The sequence below is a fragment of the Mixophyes fleayi genome, chromosome 5 (genome assembly GCF_038048845.1).
Source record: "Mixophyes fleayi isolate aMixFle1 chromosome 5, aMixFle1.hap1, whole genome shotgun sequence".
Lineage (NCBI taxonomy): Eukaryota > Metazoa > Chordata > Amphibia > Anura > Limnodynastidae > Mixophyes > Mixophyes fleayi.
The window spans coordinates 212,369,378-212,389,071 of record NC_134406.1 but is presented as its reverse complement, the minus strand read 5'-3'; the positions used below and the strand labels follow the sequence as shown (position 1 = coordinate 212,389,071).

Below are 19,694 nucleotides of genomic sequence, written 5' to 3'. Positions count from 1 at the left end.
TTTGTTTTTTTTGTAAATCAACATATACGTTGACATTTCTGTGATTCATTAATCAATCCACATATTAGTGGAAAGGGCTAAACTAAATACAGGTGTAGGGAAGGTTTCCAAGGTTGTGGCTGGCACAAGGTTTCGTACTCAGTTGTGGTCTTTTAATTTCATCTAACATGAGTTTTACTGCACGTAAACAGACCTGAAACTATAACTAATGTTACCATACCCATTGGCATTTTATGTGCATCACACTTTGTGGAATACAGCCTGGGGAGCGGTGGGGGGTGCGTGACTCGTCTCAGCAGCCTATTAAGAACAGTTTAAATTAAATAAAATGCAGGCAGCCCAGTGACCCAGCCCAAGGTAGCCCACTATGGGACCATTCCTGGCACCCCAGCACAGCCGTACTTGGTCGTACTTCTGTTGGACACAAGTGTTTAGAAGATTGTGGGCATGGCCCATGGTAGACTTTGCCATTAATATTTTTAGGTTTTATTAAATGTTTCTTTGTGTAACATTTACATAATTGTTTGTTTTTTCTATACAATATATGTGTATTTGATGTTTTTGGTTTTTTTTTTTGTCTTATAAGTATTTATTTGATTTTTTTTAACTTAGTTGAAGTCTGTCCAATTAACTTGGTCTTTGTTTTCCAGTATGTTCTGTCTATTCTGAAATTCACCTATCCTACCCTTTTTCAAGGGTGAGTATTGTTATATGCATGGCTACATGTTTTGAAAATATTATTCACTCCAGTAAATATTCACATGTGTGTGTGTGTGTGTGTGTGTTTCTGAGAATACGTACCTGTTTACCTGTGAACTAGTCTCTCTAGATTGGTGAAAGGTACGTGTTTTCACAAATGCTCTGATTTCTTTGTCACAATTTATTTTGAGTGCCACTTTCCACTTTCATTCACTTCTCGTGTATGTATATTGGGCTATAAAATAAGCACATTATACTCTGTATTGTTTATTCTATTTGGGCAATGGAACAAAAGGTAAAAAAGCACCTGGCTAAGTACCTTTCCAGACTACCCGTGGGTAGGACAGGCTTGGTGTAATAATTCCATGTTATGGTGGCTCTGATTACATTCCATTGTTGCAAAATAAATTAATGTAATTTTTTTTAGATTATGTAGTAAAGGCCTGTTGCCCAACTACACAGATTATGTCAGTTCTTCAACAGCAAATCTCTCTCTGTATCTCTCTGTCTCTCTGGGGCAACTTGGTCTGGCAGAGGTATCATAGCCAACAAGATTACTTGGCACTGGTCACAAGAAAATGGGTTGAATAATAGGTTGCACAAGTGTTTTGCAGGATGGACATTATAACTTCTTGTTAATGCATTGTGCAATGCGTTTCACCTCACCACATCACAGCTCCGTCATTATTTGACTGTCCCATAGTTATAGCCTGCAATTTCCCTATAGCCTGGAACTTTTACAGTGAAATGGTTTTATGCTTTGGACTTTAGCATTTATGCCCATAGCAGCTTAAAATACACTTCTAAATAAGGTACATTGTTCCTTATGGAATAACTGTCTATCATTACACATGAGCTGGCGATCTGGGTGAAGGATTATTACATGACAAAGTGAATGCTGAAGATCTCTCCAGCCATTGGTGTTCTGAATATGGGACCCGTACATGTGCATGCTTAAGTCAACCGAGTACTGTTTGTACTTGTATTATGCACTTGTTAGCAGGCAAACAGATATGGTTCCAAATAATGTTAAATTGTTTGCTGTAGATTGTCTTTGCACCAGAGAAGGTCTGTTTGAATCCTACTGTTGATGATTTGCATCGATGTCCCTGGAAATGTACATATTAGTAATATAGAGCAGAATATTTATACATTATTATTGCTTCCTTACATATTAAGTGCTCGCTATTCACACAGTGTTTTAGGGTAAAGATATGTTCCTCTCCAATGTCTTAAATTTCAAGCTGCGACACATACAGTGCTAGAGTCACTTTTCATATCCAACATATAGGCCAAGTGGCTGGATCACACAGCCTGACGAGGACACAAGCTATCAGCCAAGGGATTAACAATAACCATAGCTGTCCATGTGGCTACTACAAGACCTGGTGAAATTCAGGCCCCTGATACTAATGGCATATCTGTGCTTTGCACGAAGATGTAACTTAGCCTAGGGAACTCTGCTCTTTTATACTGTGTTTTCCTGCACCTAGCAGGCAGCTTACGTAGAGTGATTCCGTATTCATGTGTCAGGAACTTAAAGCCTTCTCTGCCTGTGCTATGTTCAGGGAAACCACTAATAGCGCAGCTGTCACAGTGGTGTTGTGGGATGATGGGATGGAGCCCCTTATAAATGTTGGTACAGGGCCTCTATATTATTAGCTGTTATTTGTCACCTGCTTTTTAAGACCAGCTGTATAATTGTGTAAACTGTTTTCATCGGATCATTCTCATGCAGCGCTCTCAGTATGGGGATACACAGGTGACCCTCACCAGCGTCACATTTGCCCACTGATCAGAGTAACACTTCTTTTTTTGGCATGTTTCTTATATCACTGAGTGAGTGCATTCACACAGTCTATGTAACTGGTTACTCAGTGATTTGATGGGAACACCTTATGACCAGCTTTTGGGCTCTATGAACAGTAATATTATAATGTGACCTTTTCCACAGCGGTTATGTGCAACCACCTCCCTTGTGGGGACCCTGAAAAATATCTTGTCGTCAATTACTAATCTGCTAGCTCCCTCCCATTTAGGGTACAAGTAAAACACTGCAATAATGTTTTGTGGTCATGGTTACTGCTTTTATTTATTTATTTAAATAAACGTTTTATATAGAAAAGGGAACATATGGAGTCAAAAACAATACACATTGGTGTTACTGCATTTATTGACAATATTTATTTTCTTTTTCACAGGTGGCAAACCTTGGTGGGTGGTGTCCTCCTTCACGTGTGGTGGAAGCTGGGCTGGGTGGAGATTAATTGCAGTTCCAGGTAAATTGGGTGTTGGGTGTTCCCTCTGTGTAGGTTATGCTGAGCAGAAACTTTCAGTACAGTTTTTGCACAATAAACAAATAGAAAAATATAGTTACTTGTTTAAAAAAAAAAAAAGTTCTTAAAGGAAAAGTGTCGCACTTTCACAAATTTAGTAGAAATAGAATTTGACCTTTCTCAAGTGGAACATGCTAATAAAATAACATATATGTTGGCTACATGGACAGGTCATCGATACACCAAATTGGGCCAAAATGGCCCTGTGTATGTGCCCAAAACCCCCCAAAATTAAAGACTCCCTTTTAAATCTGATGCTGGAACTCACAGTTGGTCAGTAGCCTAATCCCAAACATTCTCTAATCACAAAGCTTGGTCTATTTTGTCTTAATCATATTAATATTTTTTTGAATGTTGGGAGATGCAAACTGCAAGTTGTGTGGTCTGTGACCAACTGTAAAAATAAGCTGCCACTGTCCAGTTTAGCTGTCCACCTGTGTTGAATCTGAAGAAAATACTGTTGTGTCATTACATTGTACACAGAACTCTAGAAATCTACCAGTAAAATACCAGCAGCTTTTGTACCATGCCGTCTGTGCTGTCAACAGAACTGCACAGAAGATGATGAGAAAGTGCTTGTATCATAGATCAGATCTATTATGAAGGACATGACATGCACACACTCCACAATATACAGTTTTGAAATATTCACTTAAAAACTGTAGGCAAATATATAGTCACTCCATGTGTAGTCCTTTTTATCAAATGTAATTACCGGACTTTCCACCATTACTGTACTGTGTGTGGGTGTCAGAAATACACCATTACAGATATAACCACGTAACTTATATGCCATCAGTTCTGTTTTTCTATGTAGGCTCGTTCATGATCAGATCTGCCATTGTTTCTTTTTGCCCTTCTCTCTCCTCAAAGTTAACCGCACATATGTAACAACACTGTTTCCCATCCCCAACAGTTACTGTTCAGCGCTGCAATGCTGGAAGAGTTACTGTCTGGCTCTCTGGAACCTTGTGCTAAATTAAAGGGAGACTGTCCAGCACAGAGCACCTAAAAATTACTATATAAAAATATGTATTTTAAATTAAGAACAAGTTAAAAGTACAGTGCTGCCAGTTAGATTGACCAATCCTTAGATAAACGGATTCTCCACATCTGCAAAGCGACCAAATGCCAAATGGCTAAACACTGGAAAACATTAACACAGCCAGCCTTGGTCATGGTTATAGACAGACTATGGTACATGGCATTGATGGAATATATATCTAGTCTCCTACATTATACTGTTAAACCTTTTGACAAAAAACTTGGGGCCCTTGGTATTCTTCTATCAATGCAACCCTTAAGTATAAGTACCCCTATATAAGATTTGGTCAGACAAAAAGTCTTAACAGCTATATAAGTAGGGTACTACCCCTATACCTCTCTGCCCTCTTACCTTTTTATATTTATGTTTAGACAGGTTTCCTGGAAACAAAATACCCAGCAGACTTTTTTGCATGTTTTAATGGTCGTACCTTTGACTCCTTACTGTCGCCTACATAAATACAGACCCGGTTTGTTGAATATTGGTTCAATAATTCTGTGCCTGTTTGCTGCATGTCATTGTTTGTAATAAATTGTTGCTGACTAATGGTTAATTTTGACATTTGTTTGTTATCTGCTGTTATAAATAAAGAGAATATAAAAAAGAAAAAGTACAGCAGTGCTGGAGGACTCTCTGATAGTGACTTCTAAATTTAAATGAATCCAGGTGGCAAAGCCTCACATCGGAGCCCAAAAGCAGCATGGAAACTTCTGCCGCCCACCCTCTGGAGACTATTGTGGCCTGGAGGGGGAACTAGACCCTGTAATAGCTCACAGGGAAGCAATTTGGGCAGAAGATTATTAAATATTTAATCTCCCAGTGGCACTGTAGTTAGCTTCGTAGTACTGGGGTTATGGGAGCCAACCTATCCGTGTGGCGTGAGTAAGATTGTGGGGCTACTTAAACAATACATAATTATGTCATTCTGTTGGGTTTATGGAATCTCTTCTGCAAGTTTATTGTGTATTGAATGTAAAACATGTCTCATATTCTCTTTGCTTAAATGCATGACACAATAATATATGAATCTTCCTTTATTATAGTAGCTTATCCTAATCACAACCAATTTAGTATTATAATTGATAAATGGTGACTTGTGAAAGCATACTGCATTATTCAGATATTCATAATTGGTAATTACATATGTGCCTGCTTTTACTGGTCCCCGTCCCAGAGGGGAGCAATGGTCTGGGGTGGGAAGACTATGACGTGATTTGTGGCAAAACTCCTATCTAGGCCACATGCTGCCCACTTCAATAGGGAAGTGGGGGCAGGATCCAGGAGGGGGTCCTGCTCTCTCAGGAGAACTCCCTCCCAGAACTTTGTTAGTCTCCCTTACATACTTACCGGCAGAATAAGCAAGTATGAGCACTTGTCACCTGCACTTTTGCATCTTGCAGCAGTAAACTTACACTGCGCTTTCAATAACTTATTCCAAATGTATTCTCGCTTCTGACATGTTAACCATTCAGCCTGCTTTGAGTATATGCTACTTACCTGTGTTGGTTTTAGTCACTGTGTAAACTGAATGTGAGGTTACACTGACATTGCTTCTGTTTGTGCAGCAAGCCTTTAGTATTTAAACAGGGTTTATATTTTGTCCTCAGGTTTCTGGGTTCACAAGGATCAGACGGCAGTTTTCCAGGTTTACATTTAGGCATTCTGTGCGTCTGTAGCCATTATAGAACATTTTTCATCATCCACTAGCAGAGGGTGATGACTCATTTTCAGAATATAATCTCTGCTACAAGCAGGAGCTGCTTTTGCTGACATAAGTTAATGCTGTGTTGCTGGAAAAAAATAATTTGAAACCAGAAATGCTGCCTTTAAAGCAAGACACATAATCTAAACAATAAGCTGTGGTATCCTCTTTTAAAAGAAATAAACCCTCTACGAATGGTAACGGGAAGTGGAACATTATGCAAAGTTTACTTTTTAAGTCTTCCTAAGTGAAAGGGTCAGTGTCATGATCCTTGCTTTATACCTGACTTTACCTGGATTATTTTTAGTTTCCTTATTGAGTGTTTAAATAAAGTTGTAATTTTTCAAAACTAAGTGCAGGTGATTGAGTTCAGGATAGTTAGACTTCAACATGTAACGCTTGATAACATGCCAGGAGAGACTGCCATGTACCTTTGTTTTCAAGGTCTTGCATGAAGTGCTGATAAGTGATTTAACAGTTTGTACTCCGTACAGGGACCCAAAACTGCACAACAGATATAAAACTATGTGTAGTCTTTGTCTTTTAGTAGTGCTTTGTTTTACTACCCTCTTCTCAGGTCTGCTAGGGGCCATCGACTCCTCCCTCTCCTTCAAACCTCACATTGTCATAAACCTCTAATCCTGCTGCTTCAACCTCTGGAATATATCAAAGATCCAGGACCCCTCAAGGCTCTATGACACAAATGTACATGCAGACACTCACAATGCAGTGTATACAAATGTATTCACAAATCGCATCTCAGCATTTTAAGGGTTAGCATGGTCAAGCAATCTTCTTTATAAAATGCTGTGAATTCATTTAGAGCAATAAGGACATCACTAATTAAATTTTATATTTAATATACAAAAAGTACAATGCTTACAGGTTATATATTAAAAAGAAACAATTGATGGGACATACATAGTCAAAACAGATTTAACATAAAGGGATTAAATTCAGAGTATAACTTACAGACCAGTGGTATATTTTGTGCCAAGGGAAATTGGCTTGAAGATGGACAGCTTATCAATGATGATTGATTTCCCAAAAGATTGACAATTTCTTGTAACTGGTCTCAGCTTTTTAAAGACACCTTTACACTTTACCCCACCTCCACGGTGGTAAGGTGACACTGTTTACAAACATCATTTGCATGTTGCCTGATTTACTACCCCGTTCTGCTATGTGACCTAACTTTCCTGTGGAGTGTCACACAGATCCAATTATATTATTAATAGATCCACCATGAATTTACCAATTTATTGATACCAAACAGGCCTACGTCCAGCATATTAGTTGAGTTTCTACTCATTTCCTCAACTTATCTGTGTGACAGAATGATTTATTTGACATATGAGCTGCCCTTCATCATCCTATATATGAATATCCTCATCATCATCAATATTTATTTATATAGCGCCAGCAAATTCCGTAGCGCTTTACAATTGGGAACAAACATTAATAAGACAATACAGGGTAATACATAAAGACAGAGAGGTAAGAGAACCCTGCTCGCAAGCTTACAATCTATAGGACAATGGGAGTTTGAAACACAAGGGCATGTGCTACATCATATTGCACAATGGACCAGCTAGATTGCAAACGTAAAAGTATTGAGTGGGCTGTGTGTGTAGCAGTGTTAGTCAGAGGGTTATTGTCTTGTGTTAGCTGTGTAGAGCGTGGTAATAGGGTAATCTAGGGAGATTAAGATGGTGGTTGAGGAATATCATAAGCTTGTCCGAAGAGGTGGGTTTTCAGAGAACGCTTGAAGCTTTGAAGACTAGAAGAAAGTTTTACTGTGCGAGAGATGGAATTCCACAAAGTGGGTGCAGCCCGAAAAACGTCCTGTAACCGAGAATGGGAGGATGTGATGAGAGTGGAAGAGAGACGTAGATGTTGTGCAGAACGGAGGTGTCGAGTTGGGAGATATTTTGAGACAAGTGAGGAAATGTTTGCAATTTGGTTGACGGCCTTGTATGTTGGTAGAAGAATTTTATATTTGATTCGTTGAAATACAGGCAACCAATGTAGAGACTGACAGAGTGGCTCAGCAGAGAGGAAGAACGGTGTGAAAGGAAAATAAATCTAGCCGCTGCGTGCAAAATAGATTGTAGGGGTTCAAATCTGACTTTGGGAAGACCAGTAAGGAGGGAATTGCAATAGTCGATGCAGGAGATGAGTGCATGAATTAAGTTTTTTGTGGTGTCTTGTGTGAGATAGGTGCGTATTCTGGAGATGTTCTTTAGGTGTATGTAACATGATTTAGATATAGAGTTGATTTGGGGAATAAACGACAGTTGTGAGTGAAGGATTACACCTAGGCAACGAGCTTGCGGGGTGGGATTTATGGTCGTTATCAACAGAAATAGACATGTCAGGCAGGAAACTTCTGTTTTTTGGTGGGAATATTATTAATTCAGTTTTTGAAAGATTGAGTTTGTTGGCGAGAAGACATCCAAGATGAAATGGCAGAGAGACAGTCAGTAACGCGAGACAACACAGATGGTGAAAGATCAGGAGAGGATAGATAGATTTGTGTATCATCCGCATAGAGAGGATACTGAAATCAAAAGGAGCTAATTAGTTTTCCAAGAGAAGTGGTGTAGATAGAGAATAACAGAGGACCTAGGACTGAGCCTTGTGGTACTCCAACTGATAAAGGAAGTGGAGCAGAGGTGGATCCAGAGAAATTAACACTGAAAGAGCAATTCGATAGGTAGGATGAGAACCAGGATAGGGCCGTGCCTTCAAGACCTAGGGATTGTAGCGTTTGTATGAGGAAAGAGTGGTCAACAGTGTCAAATGCAGCAGAGAGATCCAGGAGAACTAGAAGAGCGTAATGGTTATTACTTTTTGCTGTGATCAAATCATTGACAACCTTGGTCAGCGCAGTCTCTGTGGAGTGTTGAGAGCGAAAGCCTGACTGAAGAGAATCCAATAGGTTGTTTGCTGTAAGAAAGTGTGTGAAGTGAGTGTAGGCAATTCTTTCAAGAAGCTTGGAGGGGCATGGGAGCTGAGAGATGGGGCGGTAATTTGCGAGACAGTTAGGGTCAGAATTTTTTTTTGGGTTAATGGGAGTATTCACTGTATGCTTGAATAGTGATGGAAAAATACCAGTAGGAAGAGAGAGATTACAGATTTTAGTTAGAGGGGGAATGAGCACAGGAGACAGGGATCAATAAATTTGTGAGGGAATGGGATCAAGAGGACAGGAGGTAGAGTAGGAAGATGAGAAGAGCGTAGAAACTTCCTCTTCATTTATGGGATCAAATGAAGAGAGAGTCAGAGGGTGCTACAAAGGAATTGAGCTGAATGCTTGTCGAGGGAGATGTTACCATTTTAAGTCTGATCTTATCTATTTTGTCCTGGAAATAAGAAGCAAGATCCTGGGCACTGATGGGTAATATGGGATTGATCACTACTTTTTATTGATTTTAAGTTGCATTTTGGAATTATTTTTGTCTATATTAGATACAGCAAGCCATCATCCTTGTGTAAGGCCCACAAGCTGTGAATGACTTCCTAGAGTCTCTCACGGTATTAGAAAAGCAAACAAACAAAAAAAACTCTCCTATGTCAGGATGTAGCTCACCCCAGGGGCCTTTGAAGCTGCTCAGCTTGTCCCTAAAAGTGGTGCTGTTATCTTTTAACATTGAGGTGGGCAGGGCCATCAGGTAAACACACACCATACCCTCTGACTTCACATTGTACACCTTAATAGCTCAATTTATCAATTAATTCATTTGATATACCAAATTTACACTGCAGTTATGATTAGGCCATATTCCCCAAAATTATGTTATGGGTTAATCCTTATAACTTTAATTTCTCTCTGTTCACTACACCCCACTTCAGTCTATCCGCAATGCCTGTTAGTCACTACACTGGCTCCCCATGGCCTACAGAATTAAACCTACCCGCAGCCAAAACTCTTCCCACTTCTCCAACCTCCTCTCTAGCAACACTCCTTCTCGCCCCTTCCGCTTTGCCAACGACTGCCGCCTCACTACCACACTGATGCCTTTTCCCACTCCCACCTCCAGGACATTGCCCGTGCTGCTCCTCCTTATCTGTGTGTAATCTGTTCATTAGTACATATCTAGCCTTTGTATAGTTATTTTTAGTTTAATAATGTATTATGTATCGTTGCTGTCTGTGTATTTTATACTTCCCAATGTTTCTATTTACTTTATTAGATAAGAAGCATATTTTGTATACAACTTGATTACTGCCACCAGAGGGCAGTATATACCAGAGAGAGATTGATTGACGCACATAGTTCAGATCAATGGTATGTGTTGATGAATATTAGAAGCTTAGTAGGTAGGTACACAATAACCAAAACATTTTTGAGCATTAATTTGTTTTCGTTTTATTGTTTTGTTGCTGACATGATCAGTAAAAAGCAAAGTTTTTACAATTATAAAACCTAAATTTAGAATACAGGAGAAAATCTTCTATCTTCATACAGCTCTGCATCAATAATTTAGGAATTGTTTATTTGTGGAATTGTAATAACCTTTAGCTCTGAATTTTTGAGCATTAAATCTTATTGTACTTTAGAATTCACATTCATAGAAAGTAAAAGTAGTTGCTTATAGGAGGTGATCCTCACATCTAGGTGTGCTTTTGTCTTCTATGACCATTCCATTATAGGCAGGGCCCGAATAAGGTTTCAGAGTGCTTTAGGCTAATATGCTCTTTTTACTAATCTCTTATATTTTAAAATGAATTTCAGTTTATACCTCTCCCTGTCACAATTTTGCACCCTCAAAAATATTGCACTCCCCCCACCCTCAAAGCCTTGCGCCCCAGTCTGCAGCCTATTGGATTATTAGGCCTTGATCATAAGACAATGTTTTTAGTTCAGTGACACAAATGGAAATGTTTCCTTGTCCTGTGCAAATCCACCTGGTAAGCTCAAAAGGTATTTTTGGCACAACAATGGGACTAGTTCCTTGTGTACTTCTACAGCGGCCAAAACTACGACCTGGCTTAAATGTCCCCTCTCTTTCTTAGAACAAATCTCCTACAGATCGTACTGATGCTAAAGATTTTACATGAACTACTGCTGCCCCCACCCCCCCGTGTTATACGTTTTGCTGTATTTAAGAAAAGTTGCAATATTTTCTCCTCATTCATGTGGAACAGTGGAAAACACAGGTTTATTTTATGTGTCCTTCAGAACGAAATGGATTTGTTTGGAATTGCTCTCCTCTGTGTCCATCTGTACTATTTGGCTAAGCATATTGGTTATCTATTTTATTGTCATGGGGTAAGGGGCTATTTCTTCTAATTATCTGCTCATTAAACATCTGGACCCAAGGTTCTTTCAGATATTTGCTCTGTGAAGTTGTAGTTGTGCAGGCATTGTGTGTGTGGCATGCTGCTCAAAACCTATACTATAAGATGACTAAGTTCTCTTATCCACTGTTGCCAAATACTTGTTTTTACTAGCTTTTTTTTTTTTTTTTTAAACTAGTTGTTATTTCCAAACAAGAATAAAAAAAAAAAAGCCCATTAACAATGGATATAACATTATAAGCGAAACATTTCAGACGTGTATATATAAACCTGTGTTTGAGTTTTTATCTTACAAAGCAGTAACATGAATTTATAAACATTTATCCTTAGTAGCCTTTTTATTTCCTTCTTCCTGGTAATGGAGTGAAACGCGTTGGTTCCAAAGACCCCATAGACACTAAGTTTTGCACTTGCCATCAGGATTGTTTGCATTGCACCATTTTTCAGAAGCTGACTGATCCATTTGCTTTGTGGCTTCACGGTTAATGTAATGTCATCCATCCACCCCTACCCCCACATGTAGTACCACTGGTGTCTACACATGCTCCTCTTTGGGGCAACATTGAAGCTTTCCTGGAGCTACAGTGTCTGGACTCGGATAGAGTCTAGGGCATCACATATACGACTTGTGGTAGTTGTATTACAAAGCGTATTTTCTACCATCTCAAAGTGGAATTTATCCCTCCCAGCACTTAGCTTCATTGATACCTGCAGCTCAGGCATGTGTTAGCGGTGCAGTTCCCATGATGCCCTGATACCTAGATTACCTCTTAAGTTATAGGTGCTCCAACTCCATCATCAAGAGCCACCAACAGTTCATGTTTTCAGGATTTCTTTAATCATACACAGGTGAGTATATCTATTTTTCTGGGTCAGTAATTATTCCACCTGTTTCTACAGACAGAAAACATAACCTATTGGTAGCTCAGGACTGAGCCTGAGCACATCTATCCTGGGTTATAGAATAGTCTGCAGTGACTTCCATGTGTACTTACTATATCACAGACTGGTATATAAGCCCTCTATGTGCCATAGTTCTCTACTTTGTATGTTACTAGGTACATTCTTTAAAGCTTCATAATCCCCCAATGCAGGTTTACTGACCACATTCTCTCAGTGGTGACTGGTTTCCTTTCAACTCTTTAACTGACAAATATATCATGCTTATAGTTTAACCTTTATTTATATTCCTTGTTTTATCATTTATTCGGCTCCTTTTTTATACTTGATTAACTGTTACTTATACTTTGATTGTGCTGATTTGCAATCGTATTGCTGCTTTATTTGTGTGACATACCTCAGGGTTGGTGTGGTCTTGTGTAATGCTACTGTATGTTAATAAACAAATCTAATTAATTAATGGGGACTGGTTGTACCATAAGTAATGATGTATTGAGAGTTGCAGTACCAGGCCAGCCCTCACTCCTTCTTGTAGTTCCCATGGAACACTGCAAGTTACAATACACAGGTCAAGTTGTGAATGAGTTTAAAACGGCTATTGGTACATTAGGCTGGAAAGTAAATGCTTTGGAATTATGAAGTCAAGATGGGACTATGAACAGTTGTTTTCTATTTTGCTCTACAAGTCCTACCCAGAGGCTTATGAAGAGTCAGGTGTCTTCTTGCAAAGAAGATTTCTCTGTGCCATGTAATACTTCTAGGGACATGTAAAACAAGCATTGGTCATGGGAGGATCTTAGGGATTGGGCCCTCTCACTTCATATGTTTGTGGGTTGGGTAGTCATACTATGGCGAATTAACAACCACTGCCCTGGGTGGTTCACAAGAGAGAGGCCCTTTTTTCCTGCTTAATAAATCACCCAAATGCTCGTAAATCTCTCAGTCTTATTATTTTTATTTTTATTTGACATGATACTCAGTACTGTGTAAATATGTGCCAAAAATTACTACTCATTGTGTTTCAAATTCATATGCAGCAGCAAAATGTGGAAATATAAAACAAATATTTTTTGTACTTTATTTGATCTCTGACATTGTCATGCTTCTATAGAAATATGTTATATTTACTGAAGATCTGTTGTGCAGTTACATATAGCATTGTGTAGCTCATTGCTGCTCACCGTAAACCTCTTAACCATTGTTTTGCAGAACTGACATTGTATCATGGCTTCCAGCATCGGCTCTCTTTGTGGGCATTATTTATGCAGGTTCCAGGGCCTTGTCAAGGCTGGTATGTAACACACATAGCTGTTCTATGTTTTCATCTTGGTTACCAGTGTTTAAAGCTGTTTTTCCATAACAATTTAGTATACATATATTATTTATTTTGCCTGTTGTTTATTACAATGGAATGATCAGTTTACTGGTCTAATGCCAATTTAATTGAATTTTTTGCTGATAAGCTGAATTAATATTGTTGTGTTTTTTATTTTGTTAATACTGCTTGTCTGTAATGTTTACTCTGAATTATGTGGACACCTGCAAACAATATAAATGTTTGCATTAAGTTTACAACACACTTTATCTAAGATTTATGGAGAGCAACTTTTTATTGCATAGCATTAATCTCTCTTGACATAAGTTGTACACTTGGTTAATATTAAAATAAAAAGCCAGACCGAAAAAAACAAAACCTAATAAAAATAACCGGGAAAATGGCATGCGGGCAATAGAGGAGAGAGCGAGAAGAATGAGGTGTGTCACCATCACCCTTCGAACCCCCCCCCCCTTCCAGGCATTACAACGTAAGGATTGGTGCCAGCAATGGAGATATATGAGAGTCAGGACTCCCTGTTTTTTTCTAAAGAGGACTTTCCTATCTAATGTAAAACTTATCAGTATTCTACTAATCAAAATCCACACAAGTTTAACCAAGCTAAATAAACCAGGCTTATTGGAGGCTAAAAAGCTAAAAGGTATTCTTTTAGCATTCGCTCCTCTATACAGGTTTTTTTTTACTCCAGGGGGTAAATGTATCAATCTGCGCATTCTGCGAGTCGCAAGTTTTGCCTGTAAGGACATTGCCGGTTTAAATCTCTCCTGCAAAGTCACTGAATATCAGCGACTCGCAGAGTTGATTGATACATTTACCCCCAGAACTTAAACTTCAAGGGTTTCCGACCCGCGGTAACGCCCCAAAATGGGCCACGCGGGCAATCCACAGTACTGCAATAAAGTGGATTTTCGTGCGCACCCCATAAGGTTACGAAGGAAAATCGGCGTTATTGCGGTACCGTATTATCGTCAATACTGCGCACTTTTCACCGTAACGTACATTACCGCGGACCGAAAACCTAATTGAATACCCCCCTAAATCAGACTCTCATCTGGCCACTTAGGAGAGAGGAGTAGAGTTGTAGACTTGGGCAAGTAATTCATTTTACCATTTGCTTGTGGGGATTGAACGCAAACTGTAGTATACAATGGTGCCTGATGCCTGCAAGTACGGTTCATGTTACTGCTGCTGTCTAATATATGTAGTCAGTAGGACATACATAACTTTATAACATGTAGCATACATAGGAAAAGATATTGGTAACTTTTACATTTTTTCCTTCACATTTAGCAGTTAACACATCTAAGTCTACAGACTCGAGGCACCGCCACTCTACTCTGCCTGGCAGATCATTCAACAAGTGCTCTTGTGCGGGCACGGCGCTGCAACCCCCCCACCCCTATTGGCCTGAGCCCAACACATCCCTTCTATGCAGCTACGGTACTCTGTGTTCTCCCCTCTGAAGCCTTGGAATTCCCCATCTCTAATATTCAAGTGTAACGGGAGAGCGGAAAAGTCCTGGTGTAATAGATTGCCCACCTGCCAGCCACCTTGCAGCACAGAGCCATATTACCCTAGGAACCTTGCTGCACACCCCCTGCCCCTCACAATTTACCATGCAATCTGCCATTGCTTTTAAAAGCTTTTTCAATTTACAGGGCCATTGAGGACTGAGCGTGCACTCATTGGTCCTGACTGACCCCATCCTATGTGCAGTTACCATTCACAGGTCCTGGTGACTGCAGCGTGGCAGAGTAGGTGACAGCAAGTGTGTTTAATGATGTGTAGGAGACAGTGGCCAGTGTCAGTACATCCACACTTACAGTCAACCAATCACTGCCAGTTTATCGACCACTCAGACATTATTGCAATACACAGCGAAACAGAGATTCTACTAAAATACAAAATACAGATATTTCATTGCATCAAATTTGCAACAAAATTGACAAATTAATTTAATTTATTTAATCCATATGCAAGTTGCACACCCCACTAATAAATCCAATATAATTCCCTTTGATGTACGATAAAAGTGTGGTTTCCATCACCAGTGGGGAAATGACTTTATTAATTACTATCAGTTTAGCAGACAAGTCAAAAGAGTATGTTTTATGAAAATGAAAGATCCTTTTCTTGTTTATCTAATCACTATACGTCCTCCCTTGCAGCCTATTCCTGTGTTCTTCACTTTGCACAGTGCAGCCGAGGTTGTAACGTATGGAATCCAGAGGCTTTTTTTCAGAGAGGTGGGATTTTCTTTTGTATTGTTTAATGAATTTCCATGATAAAATTCATTCACTTCGCCTATATACAGTGCTTCTTAATATGTGTGTCTTCAAGTAGTGGAAGGATGAACTTATTGCTCGCACACCCTTCTCCTGAAGTTTTCTGTGCTGCTGTGAAAAATTCCATGATCTAGTTGCTTTCTCCCTGCTCACCTCAAAACAATGGCTCATGAGTGAGTATGTTGATGAATGGCAATAAGTAGGTGCTCTGATCTGATTCAAACCTACCTTAAATATATGTAGCTTGAGGAGCTAGAGAGCTCAGGGCATCACACAGACACAATCCGAAGTATGCTTTTCATCTGGTAGAAAACTGCAACAGTCTAAGGGGTATATTTACTAAACTGCGGGTTTGAAAAAGTGGAGATGTTGCCTATAGCAACCAATCAGATTCTAGTTGTGATTTATTTAGTGCATTCTACAAAATGACAGCTAGACTCTGATTAGTTGCTATAAGCAACATCTCCAGTTTTTCAAACCCGCAGGTTAATAAATGTACTCCTAAGTATTTATTTCTGTATGATGATAAGTTTAGCAAAATGGTCACATCACATATCACTGCTTTTAACTTTGAAAAGATAGAATGTAGAATGCAAAAATTGTTCTCTGTAATCTTTATTCTATGTAGGCCTAATTAGCGTAAGAGATTTTTGTCCAGTATTTTAAAGTTTGAAAAACTGTTTGGAAATCTGATAACAAGGGCGTAACTAGCATGGGTGGCAGGGGTGCAGCTGCTATGGGGCCCACAGCAGGTGAGGGCCCATCTTTTCTGTCAAAGCCCCATACATATGTGAGTTTTTCACCAATGACATGGGGGAGTATGTTGTCCCAGTAGAAGCGGAGTGGCCCACGGTGAGAAGGTCACAGGCGGTTGTGGACAGGGATCTTGGCTGGGTGGCTCCGTGAATGAGACTGTGGGGATGGATAGGTAGTCCTGGACTTTGGGACTCTATCGGGTGCAAGCAGGATATTTGGGCATAGGGGACCCTGATGATTATTGATTAGTTGAGCTCAGGAAATTTGCGTCCGTACTCAATGGCTAACGCGCCACGCACCTAGTTTTATGCAGTTTTACATTGATTGCACTATTAAATACATAAAAATTACAAATTTGTGTTTGTCACTTTCCAAATGGGAAACTGTTATGCCAACTATGCTGTGTAAGTATTGTTGTGACATTCTAAACGTGAATATGTTGCAGTATTATGCTTTAATGATTCTACAGTGCAAAGTATCAGTCATAGTAAGCCATTTTGTGAACTGAATCAATATACCATTCGCTTGCGATTAACACCTTATGCTACAGTATTATCCCTTGGTCCTAGTCATCTGAATGTTGACCACTGAATACTTGTTTAGCTCTCAATATAACGGCCTCTACTGTGTGTTGGACATGGCAACTGTTTAAACCAAACTTTATCAATGAACACTGAGTTTTAGCTTTGACGTTTTTCTAGTTAGCCAGTGAATGTTGCAATAATTTCCCATTGCCCTGTAATACCGCTTTCATACTGCCGCCCCGGCAATATCCCGGGTTTTTCAAGCCGGGTTTTTGCCGGGGCTCGGAGCGTCCCAGCTCAGAAACACCATTCATACTGCACCTCGGACCCGGGAATTTCCCGGGTTGACCCCATTCATACTGCACAAGTCTGTGCCCTGGCAATTTGTGGGAGTCATTACCAGAGCAGTTTTCATTGGCTGAAAAATGGTGATGTCATTGAAAGGTGACTGGTTTTTTGAGGTGACACTTTTTCAGTGAAATAAAAGCAATTTTCTCCAACAAACTCCGATTCTGCTTCAGCTTGATCTGCAAGTCACCATCCACCATTTCTCCTAAACTCCTTCTCGAATATTCCACGGGCTCCCACCGATGACATCATCCTCCAGAGACAGGCAGACAGCCAATCAGCTTGTTTTCTGTGCAACCCGGGTTGAAAAACCCGGGTTGCACCATTCATAGTGCAGGCAACCCGGGTCCGACCCGGGAATTACCCCTCGATAAATCCCGGGTTGAAGACCCGGGTTTTTAGACCCGGGATTTTTGACTTGTACCATTCATACTGCACCAAGACCCGGATCGTTTGAGCTCGCCCCGGCAAAAACCCGGGATTTTGGTGCAGTATGAATGGGGGTATAAGTGAATGTTATCAGTTTATTACTTACTTGTGGCTGGTACAGTACAACAACAAGTTGATGGAGGTTTTTCATTGGAATTCCGTTTCTAAGTTACCTTTCCTCCACTTCAGGGGTTCTTTGCCTATTATCAGAAGTCAAAACACTACAATCCTCTTATTGATTGTATTATTGTAAATACTTGTCTATTACCTATACATAAACGGATTTATATACGATAATACACCTTGTATATGGAAACACATTATTAATTAGAATCTGAATTATGGCTCACAATGCTGAGTTCAACAAAAGAAAAGTTCCCAAAGGAAGTAGGTATTAGAACAGTTATAGGAAATAAATAACAGTGTCTGAAGCTCTCACACTTATTAACAGATTGTGAAGACCTGGACGCAGTTTATACTTTGAGACACACAGTATATGATAGACTTTCACAACTGTGTCCAGTACAAGCATTTAAAGATAAGGTAGATGCTTCATGAATCTGCATTACCAGGATGATCATCTAAAACCAAAATACAGTTAAATCTTAACTGGAGTAAAAACTGAGACCAAGATGTGGAGATATATGTAGCATAATTACTGTAAATAAGAAATGGGCAACACATGGCATTTTAGTGGAAACTGCAATTTTTTAACAAACATTTATCATTCTTTTCTCCACATATCGATTTATCACTAATTTTGTTTTTTTAATATTTTTCTGGTGTTATGAAATGGGGATCCTGATAAATGATACATTAATTGTAATGGAATAATAAATAAAATAATTTTTTTTTTATTTTATTTTTAAATTTCATGAAATGAGGCATCCAGGAGTGCCCCATTAAATGACACCCCCTTTTCTCCCCTCTTTACCTGAATTCACAATGCTCAGTCACCTGTAATGCTCTGGATGAAAATGATTAAGAGATCCTGGGGTAAATGTATCAATCTGCGGGTTCTTCAACACCCGCGTGTTCAGCCTCTTCCGTGATTAAATTTCAAGCGGCGCTGCATTGTAAAGGGTTAACTTCCCTTTACAATGCAGCGCCGCTTGAAATTTAATCACGGAAGAGGCTGAACACGCGGGTGTTGAAGAACCCGCAGATTGATACATTTACCCCCCTGTCTGACTTATTGTACTATATAAACAGAACTCGCTGCAGCAGTTCCGAAACCTTCAGCAACTTTGGATTTGGAATGATCCTTGTTCTGTGACACATTTATTTCTATTTTGTTATGAAAATAAAAAAAAAATATTTGTTTTATTTTTAGCAAAGTTCCTACACAAGAACGTGCAGGTGAGTATTGTATTGTTTTCGATGAGCGATGTTATTGTATTTTTCATGGAAAGCATTGACCTGGATAAAAATGACTTTAATTTAAACAATGTATGCTTAACTGTATTTGAAATATTCACTAAAGAAAGTCTTTTCAAGGGACTTTCTTACAGATAGTTACAATGCGTTGCAGTTCATGATAGCACTTAGATAACCCTGTGTTAAAAGAGCTTTCATGCTCTGTAAGAGATGTATAGAAAGAAGAGGGATAGCATAAGTGCATAGAGAAGGGTGAGTAATACATGTGTGTACACCACCTACAGGCCATATTACATTTTGCCTCCATGATTACAAAAAAGGCTTTATTATGCAAGAGTGTAAGAGCATCACATACCGCTAGTCAACTACCACAAGAAAATTTCTCGTTGCGTTTAGGATCTTATAGAATCTATAGTAGCAACAACAATTCCCAGTCTGTCTTTTAACGTGTTTTTTTTCCCATGGATTAATGGGTGAAACTTTATTATTTTTGTAGCAACAAATATAATTCAGCTTCAAAAAGCATGTGTTCTTTGAACTATAGCCATTAATCCTGAAAATCAAAACACTGCTTATGGAAGGAAAAATGTTAGTAGAGGATGGACACTAATCTCTGCAGGGTTGGTTAGACATGGCGTCAATGTCTATTAACT

At 39.3% G+C, this 19,694-nt stretch overlaps 1 protein-coding gene across 3 annotated transcripts in view; it reads left to right on the top strand.

Annotated features, from left to right (window-relative positions):
• The window catches only part of SLC35D4 (solute carrier family 35 member D4), an 85,009-nt gene that overhangs the window by 4,658 nt on the left and 60,657 nt on the right, over positions 1-19,694 (top strand). For 2 of the 3 annotated variants that reach the window (XM_075213418.1, XM_075213419.1), the window contains 5 exons: positions 651-697; positions 2,901-2,978; positions 13,196-13,277; positions 15,491-15,568; positions 18,998-19,023. In XM_075213418.1, the coding sequence (XP_075069519.1) occupies positions 651-697; positions 2,901-2,978; positions 13,196-13,277; positions 15,491-15,568; positions 18,998-19,023 (311 nt within the window). The remainder of the gene's footprint in view (positions 1-650; positions 698-2,900; positions 2,979-13,195; positions 13,278-15,490; positions 15,569-18,997; positions 19,024-19,694) is intronic. The other variant, XM_075213421.1, reaches the window with a different exon arrangement.